The 19,788-nt window shown below is 39.8% G+C and overlaps 3 protein-coding genes, 2 non-coding genes and 1 pseudogene across 6 annotated transcripts; 4 read left to right on the forward strand and 2 right to left on the reverse strand.

The window, feature by feature from the left end:
• The first annotated feature begins 2,027 nt into the window (after positions 1–2,027).
• On the forward strand, positions 2,028–4,253 carry LOC144708858 (F-box only protein). The gene is made up of 2 exons (XM_078582304.1): positions 2,028–2,207; positions 3,891–4,253. The coding sequence occupies exons 1-2, from the start codon at positions 2,056–2,058 to the stop codon at positions 4,012–4,014; spliced, it is 276 nt and encodes a 91-aa protein (XP_078438430.1). The 5' UTR covers positions 2,028–2,055; the 3' UTR covers positions 4,015–4,253.
• TRNAM-CAU (transfer RNA methionine (anticodon CAU)) lies at positions 2,832–2,916 on the forward strand. The gene is given in 2 exon segments: positions 2,832–2,869; positions 2,881–2,916. It is a non-coding gene; the product is annotated as a tRNA-Met (tRNA).
• Positions 4,254–5,770: 1,517 nt separating the features above from the next.
• Positions 5,771–6,738, forward strand: PYR1 (Polyketide cyclase/dehydrase and lipid transport superfamily protein). Its single transcript, XM_078581840.1, has one exon. It carries the CDS (start codon positions 5,826–5,828, stop codon positions 6,525–6,527), a length of 702 nt encoding a protein of 233 aa, XP_078437966.1. The 5' UTR covers positions 5,771–5,825; the 3' UTR covers positions 6,528–6,738.
• An 847-nt stretch (positions 6,739–7,585) lies between these two features.
• Positions 7,586–7,670, reverse strand: TRNAM-CAU (transfer RNA methionine (anticodon CAU)). Its single transcript is given in 2 exon segments — positions 7,586–7,621; positions 7,633–7,670. It is a non-coding gene; the product is annotated as a tRNA-Met (tRNA).
• A 3,214-nt stretch (positions 7,671–10,884) lies between these two features.
• On the forward strand, positions 10,885–15,009 carry LOC144708345 (diacylglycerol O-acyltransferase 2D-like). The gene is made up of 9 exons (XM_078581598.1): positions 10,885–11,115; positions 11,246–11,320; positions 11,956–12,041; positions 12,119–12,225; positions 12,294–12,449; positions 12,534–12,620; positions 13,090–13,187; positions 14,549–14,636; positions 14,727–15,009. Exons 1-9 carry the CDS (start codon positions 10,958–10,960, stop codon positions 14,826–14,828), a joined length of 957 nt encoding a protein of 318 aa, XP_078437724.1. The 5' UTR covers positions 10,885–10,957; the 3' UTR covers positions 14,829–15,009.
• A 127-nt stretch (positions 15,010–15,136) lies between these two features.
• On the reverse strand, positions 15,137–17,885 carry LOC144708344 (uncharacterized; annotated as a pseudogene). Its single transcript, XR_013582768.1, has 2 exons — positions 17,743–17,885; positions 15,137–16,729 (listed from the first exon to the last, which is right to left on the reverse strand). The product of XR_013582768.1 is annotated as an uncharacterized LOC144708344 (transcript).
• Positions 17,886–19,788: the final 1,903 nt, after the last annotated feature.

Here is a 19,788-nt window from a genome sequence, read left to right on the forward strand (position 1 = left end):
TCTTGTGTAAAAAAGATAGGAATATATAGTTCCATTGAATTTTAGAGAAGGTTTGTTTCATGGAGGAACCGCCAACTTTAAGTAATCAGAACTCGTCTTTTGAACTAAGTAGCTGGACTACTTTTCCATTTTATTTATTTGTTTTTTGAAATTAAAAGAGAGCAGTTTTATAGAGATAGATGACAAATCAGGTGGCCTGATTTCATAAAGACTTTTTCTCTAATGTAGTGTTTACATTATGGCAATATCATTACAAACGACATCACAAAAGTAACTAGATTAATATACTAGTGTTCGCTCGAAATTTTGATTTAACATTTAGAAAATCGATCAAATTCAGTCTAACTTACAAGCGAAATTTGTAATAGAAATTATGTCAATGTCACAACTAGGTATCATACATCTTACTTATGATTACAGAAGAATAATTTATTGTATGAAGTTCTGTTGGCTTCAAATTGATGAAATTTATATTTTTGTTAAAATGATAAATAATTGTTTGAGGTTAGGGGAAAATGTGTTTATTTTATTGGGAATATCTAGAGTTAATATAGTGTGACTTTGGGGAAAATTATCAAAAACATGTTGGCAAATTTGCAATGAGTAGGTGCCAGTCAATAAACTAATGGTATTTTTTTTCTATCATATAAGTTCTTACTCGATAGAGAAAAAACTAGTAGGGAGAGAAGTATCATTCTTCTCTGGATGATAAAAGCTTGGGAGAGGATGTGAACTAAGCTCCCATACAAATGGGAGTGTGCATATTATTGAGTGGGTATTCTGATATGGCCATAACATCTTTTTCTAGTCAGTAACTATTACTCTTTTTCAGATCCATACTCTCTCTTTTATCTATAACTGCTGATGCACATGCATAAAATTACTGACTACTAATAAATATTGTATGGTGTCCCATTCCATGTGTCATCTGTCCATGAACCTTGATTGCTCTTCCAAGAACCTGCATATATTAAAGACTCAAATTCCAGTCCAAGATGATTATATATGTGTGGTATGTATGATTCAAATAAATTGAGATACACTTGAATTGTGGGCACAAGAGGAGCCCAAGTCTGTTTTAATTAGTAACTTCTACTAAAATAATGTATTCATAAAAAGTCTAATTATTTGAGCAAAAAAATTGTGTCCGTCCAAACCGTCATCTGTCTCGAAGGCCATCTTGTCCATTCGTCAACTGTGCATGTTCACTGTACGTGTCTGGTTTGGATGACAGAACAGAACGGGAAGGACGGAGTCTCTGCATGTTTCTATACCTTGGGTTTATTTAATCAGTGAAATTTATATTTTTCAACTGTTTCCAAATTATGTGTTAGAAAACTGATGGATGTAATCTAACAAAACCAGATATGCATTTCCCTGTGATATTGAGCAATGCTTGCCTTACTATATTTTTACAAATATGCAAAACATGATTTACCTTAAACTCTTTTCTTTGAGAATCAAAAATATTTGGTAAATTGCACCAACCTTTCAGGGTAGGTGTTAGGCATTTTGTCAAAAAAATGCTTCTTGAATTGTGTCTTCCATCAATCATCCAGTGTCATCTGAATTACACTCATCCACTATAATAAGTCAGTCATCCAGACAAACCATCTTTATTTCAAACTACCCCCCATCCATGCCGTCGATATATATATATATATATCCACTGGATGGAATGGATGGGTTGGATTGACAATTGTTTTCTAGAGTGAAGGCTCGTGGACAGATGAAGAGATGAGACAACACTTCAGGATGCATCTTTCCACGAGTCTTATCTCTAGGTTTACAACAACCATCCTCCGTCGGTTCGTCATCCGTCCAGGAGCCTTAACTCTAGATAACAATTGTCAATCAAGCCCATCCAGCCCCTCCAGTGGAGATATAACAAAACTGGAGACTCCATAAAAGAAGACTTACTAAACCGTTTAACGTCATCCGTCACCCTTCATCCATCATAAGACTTAATTTGAAATCAGTCTGCATTATATATATATATATATATATATATATATATAGAGAGAGAGAGAGAGAGAGAGAGAGAGAGAGAGAGAGATGGGGGACACTGAGAGAGAGGAGAAAAGAGAGAGGAAGGAGAAGGTGTGCCGGAGGTGCAAGACGCTGTACGATCCATCTTCGAACGCGCCCTCTTCTTGCAGATTTCATCGCTCCTTCTTCGTCTCCCGTAGGCATGACGATCAGAAGAGGTCTTCTTTCTCTCCCTAATCTTTGATTTTTCCTTTTTTTCCTAAATGTGTGGAGATATCTAATCTCTTCCTCCTGATTTGTGATCGCTCGATCGGTGTTTTCTTGCCGCGTGATTTTGAGTATTTTTTGAAGATGATGCTGAGTTTGAGACTTGCGATTGATGAATTTAGAGCGATGTTCTTCGTCTCCAACGATTTATCAGTTATGTCCCTTGCTGTCGCTAGAGATCGATCTAGCGCTTGAACGATCTATCAATTTAAAACCCTAACTTTCCATCTATTCAGTCTCTTGAGATCGGATGATCGGTCGATCAAGTGCCTCGGCTATTCGTTTAGATTCAACGATTTAAAATCGATCAAGTGATAAATCGCCCGTCGAATTGGAGGGAATAAATCGCGGTATTTGCCTCATGGATGATAAATCATATTGCTCTGTCATCTTTTAGGCGATAAATTCATTATTTACCCATTAAACGAGGAACTCCTAATTATTTCAATGTTTTATTTATTATGGTTGTCAGATTTCATAGATTATTTGGAGTTTGGTGTAACTTCGTCACTTCTCCTTGCTGTCTCAAATTTAAAAACTCGTTTAAAAATTAAACTACCGCATAGTTTAATCAAGGGGTGGTGGCGCAGTTGGCTAGCGCGTAGGTCTCATAGCAAAAGAGTTATCCTGAGGTCGAGAGTTCGAGCCTCTCTCACCCCACTAATTTTTTTTTCTTTGAAAAAAAACTTAATAAACCTTTTTTTCATTCTGATCAAGTTAATGTGCAAATTATGAATTTGTTGGCTAGAAGAAGATTAATGGATATGATGTAACAATTCCGCTCATAATCGCTGATCGATTTTAATCAACCCCTGCCGGTGTTCTCTGGATTGTAATCGCTCATCGATCAGATTGCCTCTGTTCAGATTGTTCTTAAAAATATCTGAACGCTGATGGATGTGATGGAAAAAAGGTTAATTACTGTTTTTTTCAAAGAAAAAAAATTAATGGGGTGAGAGAGGCTCGAACTCTCGTTCATGATTGCTGATCGATTTTAATCAACCCCTGCCGGTGTTCTCTGGATTTTAATCGCTCATCGATCTGATTGCCTCTGTTCAGATTGTTCTCCAAAAAAAAACTATAAAACTTTTTTTTTCATTCTAATAAAGTTAATGTGCAAATAATGAATTTTATTGCCTAAAAGAAGATTGATGAATGTGATGAAACGATTCCCCTCATAATTGCTGATCGTTCAGATTTTAATTTACCCATGCCGGTGTTCTCTGGATTTTAATCACTGATCGACCAGATTCCCTCTGTTCATCAGATTGAACTGGGGAACATAAACTTTGAATAGTTAGTAATCGCCGATCATCATACCGTGGTGGATATGTAAACCAGAAGCAAGGTTTCTACATCAAATTCATCCTTCCTGCTCGATCATTTTCCGATTCAGATCTTTGATTCACTCTCTCTTTTGCATGGTTGTTACCAAAGATCGAATCCAAAACCTCAAATCTTAGATTCTATCTTTATCTATGTTTTCCAACTTCTGATCTTACAAGTCAATGTTCAACAATAGAAAGCAAAAAAGGATGGAATAACAGTCGGAGGTTGACTTTTAAAGATATGGGTTGACTTTTAAACTATTGATATTTTAAGAAGTTCGTTGACTTTTAAACCCTAATCCGCAGGTACTACGAACTGGGGCCCGACGATCCTCCCTATGATGCAAAATTTTACGATTGTTGCGGCGCCGAGGACCCGAGCGAGCCCGGCTGTGCCGTTGACTTCCACGTGTCCTACGACGACATGTAGCAGATCTCCACGTTGACTGGGCAAAGGTCAACCTTCTTTTTTGACTTTCGTCAACACTTCCACCTGTGTACAAAAACCAGTACCAAACTGCCACGCGGACAATACTTACTGGTAAGGTCAACTCATCTTCATAAACTCCCACGTGCCCACGTGGACAAAGTCAACGTTTGTTCTACTGTCTCTGTTCTTCCTAGTAATGGCCACGTAAACGATGAGTCAACGTTTCTTTTGACTTCTGATTTCGTGGACTTGGAGGGTATGAAGTCTAGGCCCATTTGAGTCAACTTTAGGCCCATATCTGTCTAGGGTTTCAACCGGCTGGGACCCACGCCAGGTTGTAATGCCATTATTCCCAAAAAGTGAATTATTTACGACAGGATAGGGTGCAGGGCACGGCACTTAGCCCTTAATTTAATCACTCAAGATTGCCAACCAACCAGACAATCCAGCAATAAACAACTATTTCTATTCCAATAAATTAAATTTCTGACGCCTTCTTCTTCCTCCATATTGAATGATTAATTAAAAAACCATTGACTGCTAAACAACTATTAGGTATGGTACATCGACGACATGAAAAACCCGCCCCTGACTGAGGACCAATGTACTAAATGTTCATCCTATGATCTTCTCTTAATTTTAGAACTAGTGCTATGATTCAGAACTTCTATCGTCTTCTGTCCCGAAGTGAGATGGAATTGGGGCGCGGGGGTGGATGTACTAAAATTCCATTTTATGATTTTTTTTCGGCCCGAACGTCAGCCGGGATCGGGACGCCACGACCGAGCCAGTTACCAAGCGAGACGGTTTTGGACAACCCAAGAAAAACCATCTCGAACCGTCTTGATCTTGCACCTTCTGCCTATTAGGAGACTAACAAATAATTTAGAAATTTCAAATTAAAAAATCAAACAATAAAGTCCCCCCCCCCTCCACCCTCCAAAAAAACAAGTTTTAAAATTGAAAACATGAGGGAAAAGACAATCCTGCCCCTGCCAGGTCGTCGTCACTATAAAATCCCCCTCCCCAACTATTAGGCGACTAAATACTAATTACTAAATTTCAAATTGAAATCAAATAACCCCCTCCCCAAACCTCCAAAAAACAAATTTTAAAATTGAAAACCAGGAGTGAAAAGACAATCCTACCCCTGCTCTGTCATCGTCCCTCTAAAATCCCCCTCCCCAACTATTAGGCGACTAAATACTAATTACAAAATTTGAATTAAAATCAAATAACAAACCCCCACCCCCTCCCCAACCCTCCAAAAAAACAATATTTAAAATTGAAAACCAGGAAGGAAAAGACAATCCTGCCCCTGCCTGTCGTCGTCCCTATAAAATCCCCCATTAACGACTAATCAGGAAATGTCAAATTAAAATCAAATAAAATTGAAAACAACTTTAAAATTTAAAACTGAAAACGGGGAAGAAACCAAAAGACAATCCTGCCCCTGCCCGATCGTCGCTCTCCTATAAAATCCCCCATTTACAACTAATCAGGAAATATCAAATTAAAATAAAATAAAAATGAACCCAAATTTAAACTTTAAAATCGAAAACCCGGAAGAAAAAGACAATCCTACCCATGCCCGGTGGTCGCTCCTATCAAATCCCCCATTAACAACTAATTAGGAAATTTCAAAAATAAAAATGAACCCAAATTTAAAATTTAAAATCGAAAACCCGGGAAGAAAAAGACAATCCTGCCCCTGCCGGGTCGTCGCCCCTATAAAAACCCCCGGTCGAATCAAACCCCCTTTCTCTCCTCTTCTTCGTGGTCGTCGTCGTCGTCTTCCTCGCGGAGCAGCGATGGAGGGGGGAGAAGGGGCGAAGGAAGGCGGAGGTGAGAGCTCGTCGGCCACGGCCTCGCTGACGGACGAAGAACGCGAAGATCTTCGAGGAACGATCATGGAGCGGCACACCTACAAGGTCACCGCGGGGCAGTGTTCTTCCCTGCTCGTCCAGCGCGTGAACGCCCCCGCCGAGGCCGTCTGGTCCGTGATCCGGCGCTTCGATCGCCCCCAAGTCTACAAACACTTCATCCGAAGCTGCTCGATCAAGGACGACGATGGCAGCGGCGTCGTTCGGATCGGCTGCCTTCGCGAGGTCAGCGTCATCTCCGGCCTCCCCGCCTCGACCAGCACCGAACGTCTCGACATCCTCGACGACGCCCGCCGGATCGCCGGATTCAGCATAATCGGGGGCGAGCACCGCCTCAAGAACTACCGATCCGTGACCAGCGTCACCGAATTTCGCCGATCCGACGGCGTAGACGAGCGGATCTGGAGCGTGGTCCTCGAATCCTACGTCGTGGATGTGCCCGAGGGCAACTCGGAGGAGGACACCCGGTTGTTCGCGGACACCGTCGTCCGGTTGAATTTGCAGAAGCTCGCCTCCGTGGCCGAGGTCATAGCCGGGGATCGCGCCGTGAAGGGCTATGATGGAGACGAAGAGGACGATCGCGTCGATCGGCAGGGGGGTTTGAAGAAGAGGGCGCGCGGGATCGATTGATCGGGTCGCCGGGGAAACCCTAGATTTCGCTCGGTGGATGATTCGAGGTTCTTTGTTCTTCCCCTCACCCTTGCTCTCCTTGATCGATAGATCTGTCCTGTTTGGGTTTGATTTCTTCTAGTTTCTCCTTCCTCCCGCCGGAAATCGATTTTTTTTTTTTTGGATTCTTCTGTCGAATTCTATGAAAACTGCTTCGTTTTTTTCCCGGGAATCTCTGCGAATTCTTAGAAAACGGCGTGGGCGTGCGAGAATGAATGTTCTACTCTTCGAATTCAAAGATAAATTAACCGATTGTTTACTTGAGAATGCATGTTCAATCCTTCGAATTCAAAGAAAAAGCAACCGATTGTTTACTGGGGAATGCATGTTCAACCCTTCGAATTCAAAGAAAACATCTTCGTTTTCCCCTTCGATTTTCGGAGGCCTGTAATTTTCTGCCGACGATGAGAGATCAGATGACGGGATGAATAGTTTTCTTGAATTAGTTTCTGATCATACGACGAGATGACTAATTCTGCTTTTTTCGATTATAATGCACCGTGTTTTTTTTATTTCAATATCCGAATAAATGTTACACGTATTCTATGCGTGAACAAATATGTCAACGAAGAAAAAAAATATTTGTTTGAACGAAATATATAAAGACAAGAAAAGTCTCGTTATACTGAGTAGATAAAGTCATGGATGAGTAACATAAATAATTGAAAAGAAAGCAGATTTATCGTAATAAAGTATGTTATCCTTCATTCAGTCCAACGTAAGAGACAAGTTTGAGCGGATAAATGAGTAATTAAAGTCCAATTTCAAGTAAACAGTGGCGTGCATGATATATAGTGCGAGTAAACAGGTCAATAAATCAGATATAGAATGTCCAACAAAATAAGCCGATGTTTTTTTCATGTGAGGAAAATATTTCGGCAAGTGCCCGTGCGGAGTCAAAGAACGTAAAATTTGTAGAAGAAACATGCCAGCAAAAGTATATTAGTCCAAGAATTTCAACTTATGGAAGAGGCGGAATGAACTTTTAATTATGAATTTCTTTCTGTAAAAAAAACTATTGGGGTGAGAGAGGCTCGAACTCTCGACCTCAGGATCACTCTAAAGCTATGAGACCTACGCGCTAGCCAACTGCGCCACCACCCCTTGACGTAAGTTTGAAGATTAACATTTACTTGCTCAATTAATAAAAATAACATTATTATTCAAAAAATAACTTGATTCCCTCGTCCAGTTAATAAAAGTAACATTATTATTCAAAAAATAACTTGATTCCCTCGTCCAGTTAATAAAAGTAACATTATTATTCAAAAAATAACTTGATTCCCTCGTCCAGTTAATAAAAGTAACATTATTATTCAAAAAATAACTTGATTCCCTCGTCCAGTTAATAAAAGTAACATTATTATTCAAAAAATAACTTGATTCCCTCGTCCAGTTAATAAAAGTAACATTATTATTCAAAAAATAACTTGATTCCCTCGTCCAGTTAATAAAAGTAACATTATTATTCAAAAAATAACTTGATTCCCTCGTCCAGTTAATAAAAGTAACATTATTGTTCAAAAAATAACTTGATTCCCTCGTCCAGTTAATAAAAGTAACATTACTATTCAAAAAATAACTTGATTCCCTCGTCCAGTTAATAAAAGTAACATTACTATTCAAAAAATAACTTGATTCCCTCGTCCAGTAAATAAAAATAACATTACTGTTCAAAAAATAACTTGATTCCCTCGTCCAGTTAATAAAAGTAACATTATTATTCAAAAAATAACTTGATTCCCTCGTCCAGTTAATAAAAGTAACATTATTATTCAAAAAATAACTTGATTCCCTCGTCCAGTTAATAAAAATAACATTACTATTCAAAAAATAACTTGATTCCCTCGTCCAGTTAATAAAAGTAACATTATTATTCAAAAAATAACTTGATTCCCTCGTCCAGTTAATAAAAGTAACATTATTATTCAAAAAATAACTTGATTCCCTCGTCCAGTTAATAAAAATAACATTAGTATTCAAAAAATAACTTGATTCCCTCGTCCAGTTAATAAAAGTAACATTACTATTCAAAAAATAACTTGATTCCCTCGTCCAGTAAATAAAAATAACATTACTATTCAAAAAATAACTTGATTCCCTCGTCCAGTTAATAAAAGTAACATTATTATTCAAAAAATAACTTGATTCCCTCGTCCAGTTAATAAAAATAACATTACTATTCAAAAAATAACTTGATTCCCTCGTCCAGTTAATAAAAGTAACATAATTTTTTACTCTTCTGGCTATTAATCATAACATTATTATTCAAAAAAAAAAGCCGTTTAAAATTTGATTCCCCTTTCCAGTTTATAAAAGTAACATTATTCTTCAAAACACGACGAGAGTTAAAAATCTTGACTCTTCTCGTAACATTATTATTCGAAAAAATTCAATGGACTCTGCCAGGTAATAATAATAACATTATTCATTAAGTGGATTGTTCATCAGCGTTTATAGGCTTGGAGTGAGTGTAAATGTCCCACTTATATACGAAGCCTGCTTGCCCATGCCAGGGAGAAGTAAAATAAAAAATACATGAGTGATACCTATGAAGTGCCCGGAGACGTTTGCTCGTGCCGGCAGCGTGCTGGATCCCGACCGCAATGGTGGTGCATGGAGTGGGCAGAGCTCTTCCTGCCTTCATTAGGTGTCGGATGGGACGACTCGGATGAATTTCTAAAAATTTGGATGTAGGACGGGACGATCTTCATCCCATCCAGTCCATCATCCCCATCCGGGACGATCCTGCACTATAGCTGTGGAATCGTTGGGAGTTTCCCCAATTTTCAAGGGTTTTTCCCAATTTGTAATCAGAATGATTTGGAACATAATATTTAATCCCAGCTTTTATTTGATCGGTGTAAAGCAGTTTTGTTTTACTGGTGAAACGGGAAGAAATAAAATAATGTTACAGACATTGAGACAAATTTTAACTCAACGTTGAGACATTGAGACTTAAAATCTGGATTCCAACACAGAGGGGACGTTTCACCTTTACTACCATTAGATTTAGCCATAATTTTGTTTGTAAACTTGATATTTGATTATAATTAAGAAGAGTAGACCCTGAAATCCGGATTCTAATTCAGAGAATAAAATGCTTCACTCTTTTAAAGGCGGCACTGTTTGGACTCTTCCCTCACTGCTAAATTGAGAGAGAAAACTTCCATTTTGATTGCAAGTTTATTTATTCTTACTCTGATAAATGGTACATACATAAAATGGTAATAATAATAACATTATTATTCTGATAAATGGTAATAATAATAACATTATTATTCTGTACAAAATAGATGTAAAAGTTTATCGAGTGCCCTGATTGCTAATAGTACTATGAATCAAAAGAGGACACCTTTAAATCTATTGAAGGCACCAATTAATAATAGTATTCATTTTCATAATCCAGGACCACTTCAAATCTACTAATTCTCTGATCAATCAGAATAATACCATTCAAAAAATTATAACTACAAATTTATTGGATCCAACGAGTAGCCGTTGGATACAATTCACTATTTTTTAAACAATATCTAATCCGTTGAATCCCATGATTAATAATAGAAACATTAATGCTGAAATCCAAACAACCTTAAATACGGGCAAATATACTGAATCTGCGGATTAATAATAGTAGTATTATTATTCAAATCCAGAACAACCTCAAATATACTGACCCCGCTGATTAGTGATTATATAATTGTTATTCAAATCCAGCACAACTTTAAATCTATCGAACCAGTTGACTAATAATATATAGTTAACATTCAAATCCGGGAAACTTTAAATCTACTGAATCCGCTGACTCATAATAATAATATGCAAATCACGAATACCTTGAAATCTACTAAATCAGCTGATTAAAAATAATAATAGTTCAAAACCAGAACAGCTTAAAATCTATTGAATCAGCTCATTAATAATGATACCAATTTTCATCAAATCCAGAACAACTTCAAACAAATTAAATCTGCAGACTAACAATAAAATAATTATTCAAAAGAGGACGACTTTAAATAAATTGAATCCGCTGACCAACCGTAGCATAATTCTTCCCGTAGTCAAACCCGGACGCCAAAACCGTTGACCTCAATTACCAAGAGAGAGAGGGAATTACAAACCTGGACCCCAATCTATTTTCATAATACCCCTCTCCACATCCCATATCTCAACTCTCAGCGGACATATCCCTCAAATACCTTTTCTCAAGCCTTTTCTGCAAGTTCATATATTAACAAGGGGTAACGGGTAAGCCTGTCCAGTGTACTTTCTCTGACCAGCCAGTGGCGCCCAGGACTATAAATACCAGAACTCTTCTTCCCCGCTTTATCTCAGAATGCAAATTCTCTCTCTAAACCTCTCTCTTTCTCTCTCTCTTTCTCTGGTTCGAGATGGTGAGGAAGTCGGGAGAGGAGAGAGTGGTGGTGAAGGCGGACGGCAGTTCAGCGATCTTGACGCTGTTGGCGACGATGATGTGGGTTTGCCCCATCGCCATTAACGCCTTCCTTTGTGTTTTCTCTCTCTACTCTCGCTCCATGACTTCTCTATGGTAAGCTCCGCCATATCAATCTGAGCAGAATTTGATTTCTCCGTTTGTTGAATGATGCGTTTTTGGAGAATCTTTTGTTGTTTAGCTTGGTTTTTGTTGGGGATCCAACTGTTGTCTGAATGTTCTTCAGGATTATAGGGTTTTTGATCCTCCTGGCTTTCTGGCCCGTCAGCGACAAGAGCAAGTACGGGACAGCCGTCGGAAGGTGATTAAATTCGATTTCTGATGAACACGGACGTCTTTTCTAAATTGTCATGAACTGCAAGTAGAATTTTGAAAGAGTCTTCTAGATAATCTATAGGAAAATCTTTCGTCGGATGTAGTTAAACTACAGATAATCGCGGTAGCAAAGCTAAAGATTGCACCAGTGTCTTGATCTCACAGGAAAGAATCGGAAAAATAGGGATGACATGCTCATCGCTAAACTTGCTGAAGAGATGAAATAGAATTAATTTTTTTATCAGAGGTCGAATCCATCATCATCAGAAGAATATGGCCAAAAACGAGAATGAATTCAGGGAAATAAAACTTCCATTGAAGAGAAACAAATGAAGGGCTTTCATAAAAATTCTCATTATGAAAATGAAACTTCTTTCTGTACATACCAGATCATGAATTATTACCTGCAATCTAATTGCCGAAAAAAGTCCCAATCAGTGTGGGATTGTTTTAATCATGGAATCCCCACGAATAAGATTAATTCTTATTCCATGATATTCTTCTTTCATATTCTTAAGCAAGCCCCTGAGAGGGCTTAGTAGAAGTATTCATTCAATTTATAAAATATAAGAAAAAACTTGATCATTTACAAATTTTATCAACGTATGTTCTGTATCTCAGATTCGTTGGAAGATACTCGCCAGGATATTTCCATGCAAACGTGCATTTCGAAGATGCGAGGGCCTTCGACGACAGCAGATCCTATGGTGGGAATAAATTCTTCAAATTTCTTTCTAATTTTCCTAGATTTAAAGACATTTAATCCTTGATTTCAAATCTGCAGTGATTGCTGCCGAGCCTCACTCGATCTTCCCCGTGGGAGCAGTCTGCCTGCAGAACATCTGCGGGCTAATGCCGTTGACCAAGACAAAAGTCCTCGCCAGCACGGCGGTAAGCCGATCGATAGAACGGATTATCTTGATTGAAATTGAACTGATTGTGTACAATTTGGAATTCAGATGTTCTGTGCTCCGATTCTGCGGCAAGTGATGACATGGATGGGAGTCGTTCCTGCTTCAAGGAAGAACTTTGTTAACTATCTCAAGGAGGGGTACAGCATTATAGTAATCCCTGGCGGTGTCCAAGAAATCATCTACATGAAAAAGGGATACGAGGTTGGGGATAATTCCCTATTGAAATTGACTCTATCTCTCTCTCTCTCTGGCGTGTTCAATTGGGTTGGATTATTGATTTGCCAGGTAGCTTACCTAAAGAAGAGGCAAGGATTTGTTCGGATCGCCATTGAAACTGGGAGCCCACTGGTCCCTGTTTTCTGCTTTGGCCAGGTTCTCTCTCTTGGTCTATCTGTCTCTATCTTTAAGATATTGTCTGTGTGTTCTTTGATTTGTATGAGAATAGAGAAGCAAGAATGGACTAAACTGTCTGTGTGTTCTTTGATTTGCATGAGAATAGAGAAGCAAGAATGGATAATGACTGTGTTCTTTGATTTGCATGAGAATAGAGAAGCAAGAATGGATAATGACTGTGTTCTTCGATTTGCATGAGAATAGAGAAGCAAGAATGGATAATGACTGTGTTCTTCGATTTGCATGAGAATAGAGAAGCAAGAATGGATAATGACTGTGTTTTCTTTGATTTGCATGAGAATAGAGAAGCAAGAATGGATAATGACTGTGTTCTTCGATTTGCATGAGAATAGAGAAGCAAGAATGGATAATGACTGTGTTTTCTTTGATTTGCATGAGAATAGAGAAGCAAGAATGGATAATGATTGTGTGTTCTTCGATTTCGCAGACGAAGGCATTCAATTGGTGGAAGCCTCGAGGCCAACTTTATGCCCGCCTTTCTAGGGCCCTCCGCTTCCCTCCATTGTTATTCTGGGGAGTTTTTGGGTAAGCCCTCTCTCTCTCTCTATCTCTCTCTCTCTCTTATTTCCCATACTACATTTGTCTCCTTCCTTGGTCAATCCCTCTCTATCTCTTTCTCAACTCTTGTTTCTCTCACTTCTTTCTCTCAGCTCCATTATCTCCTTTGTCAATCGACCTTTCTATCCAGCCCTCACTGTATCTCTTAACCCTTGTTACTGTCTTCTCTCTCTCTCTACCCTTGTCACACTTCTTTCCCTCTCGACCCTTGTCACCCTCTATTCTTTCTGTTAAGGAAGAAACATCAGATCATTATTGCCTTGATAGGTATGGATCGGACATGATCGATGAGGACGATATGATCCAGACAATGGACTATCATTAGGCGATCAATCGGCTGTAGTGGTGGGATGGGTGCGTCCAATCTGATCTGGCAGGCCCAATTCTATCAGATTGGTGATCTGATTATCTCTTTTAGTGATCCCATAGAGAGTACCAGAAGGCCATGTCAGAGGAAAAATATACTCATGCTGCTCGAGCAAACGCCCATTCGAAGAAAAGAAGGGTCCAGTCTTATTCACCCCCTGTGCACATAGTGCATTCAGCCAGGACTTCCGGTAGCCATCTCTTCCTAAAGACCCATGTCACCAGTTGTACCTAGGGTTTGACGGTCCCGGTCCGGTCCGGTCCGGGTTTTTAGCAAAAACCTCTAAACTTCGGTCTGGTTGCGGTTCGTTCTTTTTCAGTCCTGGTCCAGTCCGGATTGGTCCTGTCTGGTAAGGTTTAATAGTCAATGTCAAAGTCAAAGTAGAAAATTTATGTTCATGGTGATGCTAAACATCACCTACATCAAGTAGGTGCCCACAGATGGTCAAATAGATGACATCTACGCTGAGCTCTATAGAAACCTCCCCGTAAAGTTGGATTTGATATTTTTAGAGTTTTGTAAACAATGTTAAATAAATATCAAATAATATATTTCTGGTTCCGGTCCGGTTTGACCCTTGGACCTATACCTGTTTGACTAACCGGTCCACCCTCAAAAAGAGGGCCTACTGTCCCGGTTCCATCCTGTCAAACCGGTCCTCGGTCCTAAATGTCCAACCCTAGTTATACCCACCCAACCGATCCGATGATCAGATCAAAATTTGATCCATCAGATCAAATCTCCATTCCCCAAGTTCTCTCTCTTGATTCTTCTCTCTCAACCTATCTCTTTTCTCCCAATCTATTTCTCTTTTTTTTCTGCTCTCAACCCTTGCCTCTCTCTCTTCTTTCTATCACTATTCGTCTCTCGCCACCCTTCGCTCCCACTCTATCCTCCCCCTGTCTCTCTCTCTCTCTCTCTGCCTTTCTCTCACTGACTCATAGTGGATGAACTGGATCAGGACGCCAATTCCGCATCGCAGCCAAATCCACATCGTGGTCGGCAAGCCAATTGAGGTCAAACAAAACCCCAACCCTACCGCCGAAGAGGTGAGAAACAGAAACCCTAAAATTCCCTTAAAGTCAACTCGTTGACTCCCAACACACCCACAAAACCCTTCTTCTATCTTTGACAAGCAGGTAGCGCGTGTACACTCCCAGTTCATAGCAGACGTGGACGCCCTCTTCTCCAAGTACAGAGAGATAACTGGCTACCCAGAAACTGAGTTCAAGATCCTCTAATGGTCAACGCTAGTGGGACCCAGTGTTTGACATGAAGATGTATACTTATAATTACGATGTTCCATTCATTATGAAACCCATAATTTGAAATCCATCCCCTCATGTTCAAAGAGGAACATGAGAATCTCCCATTTGGGCATGTTATGATGAATCAGATCACATGGTGTATTGTCAACTCTTACTCAAACTGTATTCTACTGCTGGTTCATGACATGACTGAATAATCTCTACATATGCATGTTCTAGGAATAACTTTGGACATAAGAGCAACGACGATCGAGAAATAAGAGCAAATACCCATGTCAGTCAAAAGAAACATAAGACATAAGAACAATAAAATACTGATATCATCCATCCATACCATCACTGTCCTCTTCCTCGTCATCCTTGAGCTTCAGCTCCGCAAGCAGATCTTCCAAGTCAACGGGCTCGTCCTCGCCGCCGGTGGACACCATCTCCGAGGGCTGCTTCTCCTTATTCCGGTAGAACGAGATGTTGAACCTGAGCTCGGATCCACCTCCAAATCCTCAAGAACTCCTCGTGCTCGGTGTTCTTCTTCTCTTCACAAATCTCCTTGCCGACTCGCCCACCTCCATCTTCATGTTCTTGAGCTTCCAAGCCCGGGCTTCCCCTGCCGCTTCCGTCGCACCTCCTCGTGGCTCCTCTTCACCAGCACCGCCTCCGGCAAGACGAGCCCGCGGTACTTGTCCATATCTGTATCATTGCTGTTGGACGCGCACAGATCGTGCCGAGGACAGTGTGGCCTGGCTCAAGAACTCGTCCCAAATGGGTCTTGACAATGAAGGTCCGACCGATGTCCGAGCCGTGCCACCTCGGCGTAGGCGGGCGTGTTCTCTTTCCGATGGTTGCCGTGGCCCTCGACCTCGACATTGAAGACGAGGTACTCAACGAGCTGTCGGCTTGTGAGCAACGGCTTGAACGGGGATCTCCAGTACTGGTTGGCATCCAGGTACGCGGTCCGGAGCGTGGCTGGGTCGAGGAGGACGACGCTTTCGCTGATCTTCATGCACAGGACGAGTGGCCCGAGGTTTCCCAAGCTGCTGGAGACCTTGGGAGGGAGACAGATCAGGTCCTCGCGGCAGACAGGGCAGATCTCCACGGAGAATGTGTACTTGTAGTTGTAGTTGTTGCTCTTCGAGTCGTGCGAGACGAGCTGCTTGTCGTTCCGGCTGCGGCAGGGGACGACGGAGCCCAGGAACTCGACAAACTTGACCGCGTGGCTGCGGTTAGAGAAGAAGAAGTCGATGCCCTCCTCCATCTCCTTGATGTTTATCGCCTTCTCGGCAGCGCCGTGCTTGAGAATGAGCTGCTCGAGGAAGAAGAAGGTACGTCGATGGGCGACGTGCTGCCGCACTTGCACGGCGGCAACCCACTGGTCAGGATTGGCCTGGATTCTCGTGCACGGGTCGCACATGTGCTCTTGCTGCGTGAACTCGACGACGTAGGGCTGCTCTAGGATGGCCCCATGGAGTGCCTCCTTTTGAATCCTGACCCTCAATTTGATGCGCCTCGAGTGGGGCTCGGTCCAGATGAACTCGGCGTGGACGATGCGGACGTTGTTGGGTTTCTTGAGCCGCTTGAGGCAGAACAAGAGAAGCTCGTTGGACTCGAGCTCGGCTTTGATCCACGTCTTCGGCGGCTGCAAGTAGCTGCTACACTCTGGGCAATGTATGATGGTCACATGCTTCTGCATGCCTTCGGTGATGTCTACATGGGATCTGAGACATTTGATGCACATGTTCGCTGCGTTGGGTTGCATCGGGATGCCGCACATGCAGCAGAGAACGCTGCCTATCGTCTGCTGAGGAATGAACATGCCTGATGCCACCCCTTCGGGCACCATCTTGGAAATATTGATGTAAATCTATTGACTGATCAAGCTGCATCAGAGATTAAAGGAATATATCTATTTTATTATTGCTCTAATGTAATAAAAATTAAGTCATTGCTCAGAGGGACAATGGAAAATCATAAAGAAAGCTTTGTTGCATGAAACACAACAGAATGATAAATGGAAAGAACCTCATTCAAGGATTTCTCACAATTTTATGCTTCAATACGAATAGTTCTTTATGCAAGTATGTTATACTCTTCAGCTACAAGCTAAGCCGCTCTCTTATCTCAGGTGCGTAACATGAGAATTGGAAATATCAATGATTCATTAAAGAGTGGGACGACCACATAAGTAAGACATCAAAATAAAGAATTACAGTCACATGATAATTTATTGAGCTGTTTTTGAGATCCAATTAAATGAAACTAGGGAAATCGTAGATGGACAATTTTCATCTATTTCAGAAATCATATACGCCTGATAATTTATGCTCTGTTCTTGAGATTAGGGTTTGGCAATCAGGTTCGGCCTTAATCGATGCACTATACAAGAGACGCACGAAGAGTAAAAGTCTGGACATTGCGGATGACAATTTACATTTACTCCACCCAACATAATCGCAGTATGAATAATGTTCTGCTATTGAGACCCATCGAAAACAAAAGGATATTTTGTTCTAGACTTATTTTTTCCAGAATTGGGGGTGATGAAAGAATCGTATTTTTCAGCGGTTATAGTCATATGCTAATTGACGTGCCGTTCTTGAGACTCTCAGAACTAAAATAAACTGCAGATGACCGCCAAATTGCTTACAATTAACGAATCTTCCTTGCTCAACAAAACTATTTACCAGAATCCGAAAAACTAGAGAGAATTACACACATCACGCGTAGATTTAAGAGTAAATAAACTACAAAAAGAGGAAAAAAAAATTGGCTTGAGTAAGATGCGGGAATGAAAACTACGACAAAAGAATGATAACATGAAATTGGGCCACGAATTTAGGTTACAGTAAATTAATGGCAAGAAATTAACTACCAGCAAGAGATAAATTCTCACGGCGCCGACGACGATGCAATCAAATCCAAGAACTCAAGCGCGAAGAGAGATCGACTGCTCGAAGTTGTGACGGCGGGGAGGATCGATCGCCGCCCCTGTGAAAGTTCCGTTCGCGGGGAAACGTGAGACCTAAGTCTTTATTTTAAAATATATATTTAAATAGGCCAAATTTTTTTGCCCGAGAAAAATTGGTCGTGAGTAACATTTTGGGCCCAATTGGCCCATTTTCGCTAGAGAACCTCGTCATCCCTTTCGTTATCCTATCGTCATCCGTCATCCATCGTCTGGCTCACCTCTGGAATAGTTATGAGTTTCCCCAATTTTCTAGGGTTTGTCCCAGGAATTGTAAATTAATAATCAGAATGGTTTGGAACATAGTATTTAATTCGAGTTTTTATTTGATCGGTATAAAGAAAATCTGTTTTACTGATGAAACTGGAAGAAATAAAATACTGTCACCGGAACATTGAGACAATTTTTAACTCGTCATTGAGAGCCCTAAAATCAGTTGAATTTTTTACTGACAGAAAAATTGAAGTAAAAAAATATATATTTCACGTTTACTTTCATTAAACTTAGAAAGACAATTTGCATGTAAACTTAATATTTGATTGTGATTAATAAGAATAGACCTTGAAATCTAGATTCTAGTTACAGAGAATAATGTGCAATTTGAGTTTATATCTGAGGAGAATAAATCCTTCCCTTTTTACAGGTGACACTGTTTGGACTCTTAACTCCCGTGCTGCTAAATTGAGAGAGAAAATTCAATTTTGATTGCAAGGTTAATCAATGGTCAATGGTTCATGCATAGAATTTTCAATTTCATTTTAGTGATTCTAATTCATGATCGGACTCATAATTTTACTTGTTTCCTGGTCAGAATGAAATAATTTATTTGTCAACCCTAAAGACTCGAGTCAAACGGAAATAATATTACCTCAAGGGGGTGATAGAAGAGAACATCTATATACTCCTCATGCTGTGTGCACAAACTATTGGGTATCACTCGCTCCTAGCTTGGACACGAGAAAGTTACAGATATATGGGAATATTATTTAATATATATAGCTAATCTCTCTAATTTTGGACTCTGATTTGTCTTTCATAAATGACGATCCATTTTCAATGTGTTTTTGGTTTTTAAGGTCTTAGGATCACTTACACTGCTATGACATGGATCACACTCTTTGATAGTTTAGTATAATACCTATCACAGATTCATACTGATAAATTATATCAACTCTTTCCCTGCAGGGTACTCATAATCTCTACTCATATGCCACAATATCAATCGTATTTATTGTGTTAGTAATTGATATTATTGTTCTATATGGATATTTTGATGTCCATCTTGAGTATGGCGTTTATTTAGATAAAAATATCATTCCTACGGCTGAGTATTTTGAATGGAATCGAAACAACGTTAAAAAAAATTGATTAAATCACACCTGAACAATCAGATCCGTGATTCTTTAATTCATTTAGCAATACTTGTTGAGCTGCTCAATCATCCAGCCTCGAGACTTATCCAAGCAATCCCTTAAGGTTGATTTAGAATACATGTTTAAAGACAGGTGAACTTTGTATTATGAGCTCACCATAAGTCACCTATTTGTATCTTGTATTCATGAAATTCATAATAATATCCGTGAAATTTATTGTCTAAGTTAATATTGAATGGACGCAAAACACATGACTGGCTTGCTCTCAACATATATTTCCATATGCTCTCTATGTTCTTTCTCTTTGTATCAATGTTTCTCTCTCTCTCTCTCTCTCTCTCTCTATATATATATATATATATATTCCCATTACCCTTTATCTCTACTTTTTGGATCTTGGCAGTAGATAGTATAACAACCTCCTTAGTTGAAAATGGGTCACCTACTCTCCTCGTCTACATCCCTATTTGATAGCTCACATGTTATTCTTCCAAACCTTGTGTTGGGTAATGGGGCTTTGATTGAAAACTCAAAGTATACTTTTGTTAGCAGCGTAAGTTGAAATAAATTTCAAATCAACCTATCAAACAAATTATAAAAT

The sequence above is a fragment of the Wolffia australiana genome, chromosome 10 (genome assembly GCF_029677425.1).
Source record: "Wolffia australiana isolate 7733 chromosome 10, ASM2967742v1".
Lineage (NCBI taxonomy): Eukaryota > Viridiplantae > Streptophyta > Magnoliopsida > Alismatales > Araceae > Wolffia > Wolffia australiana.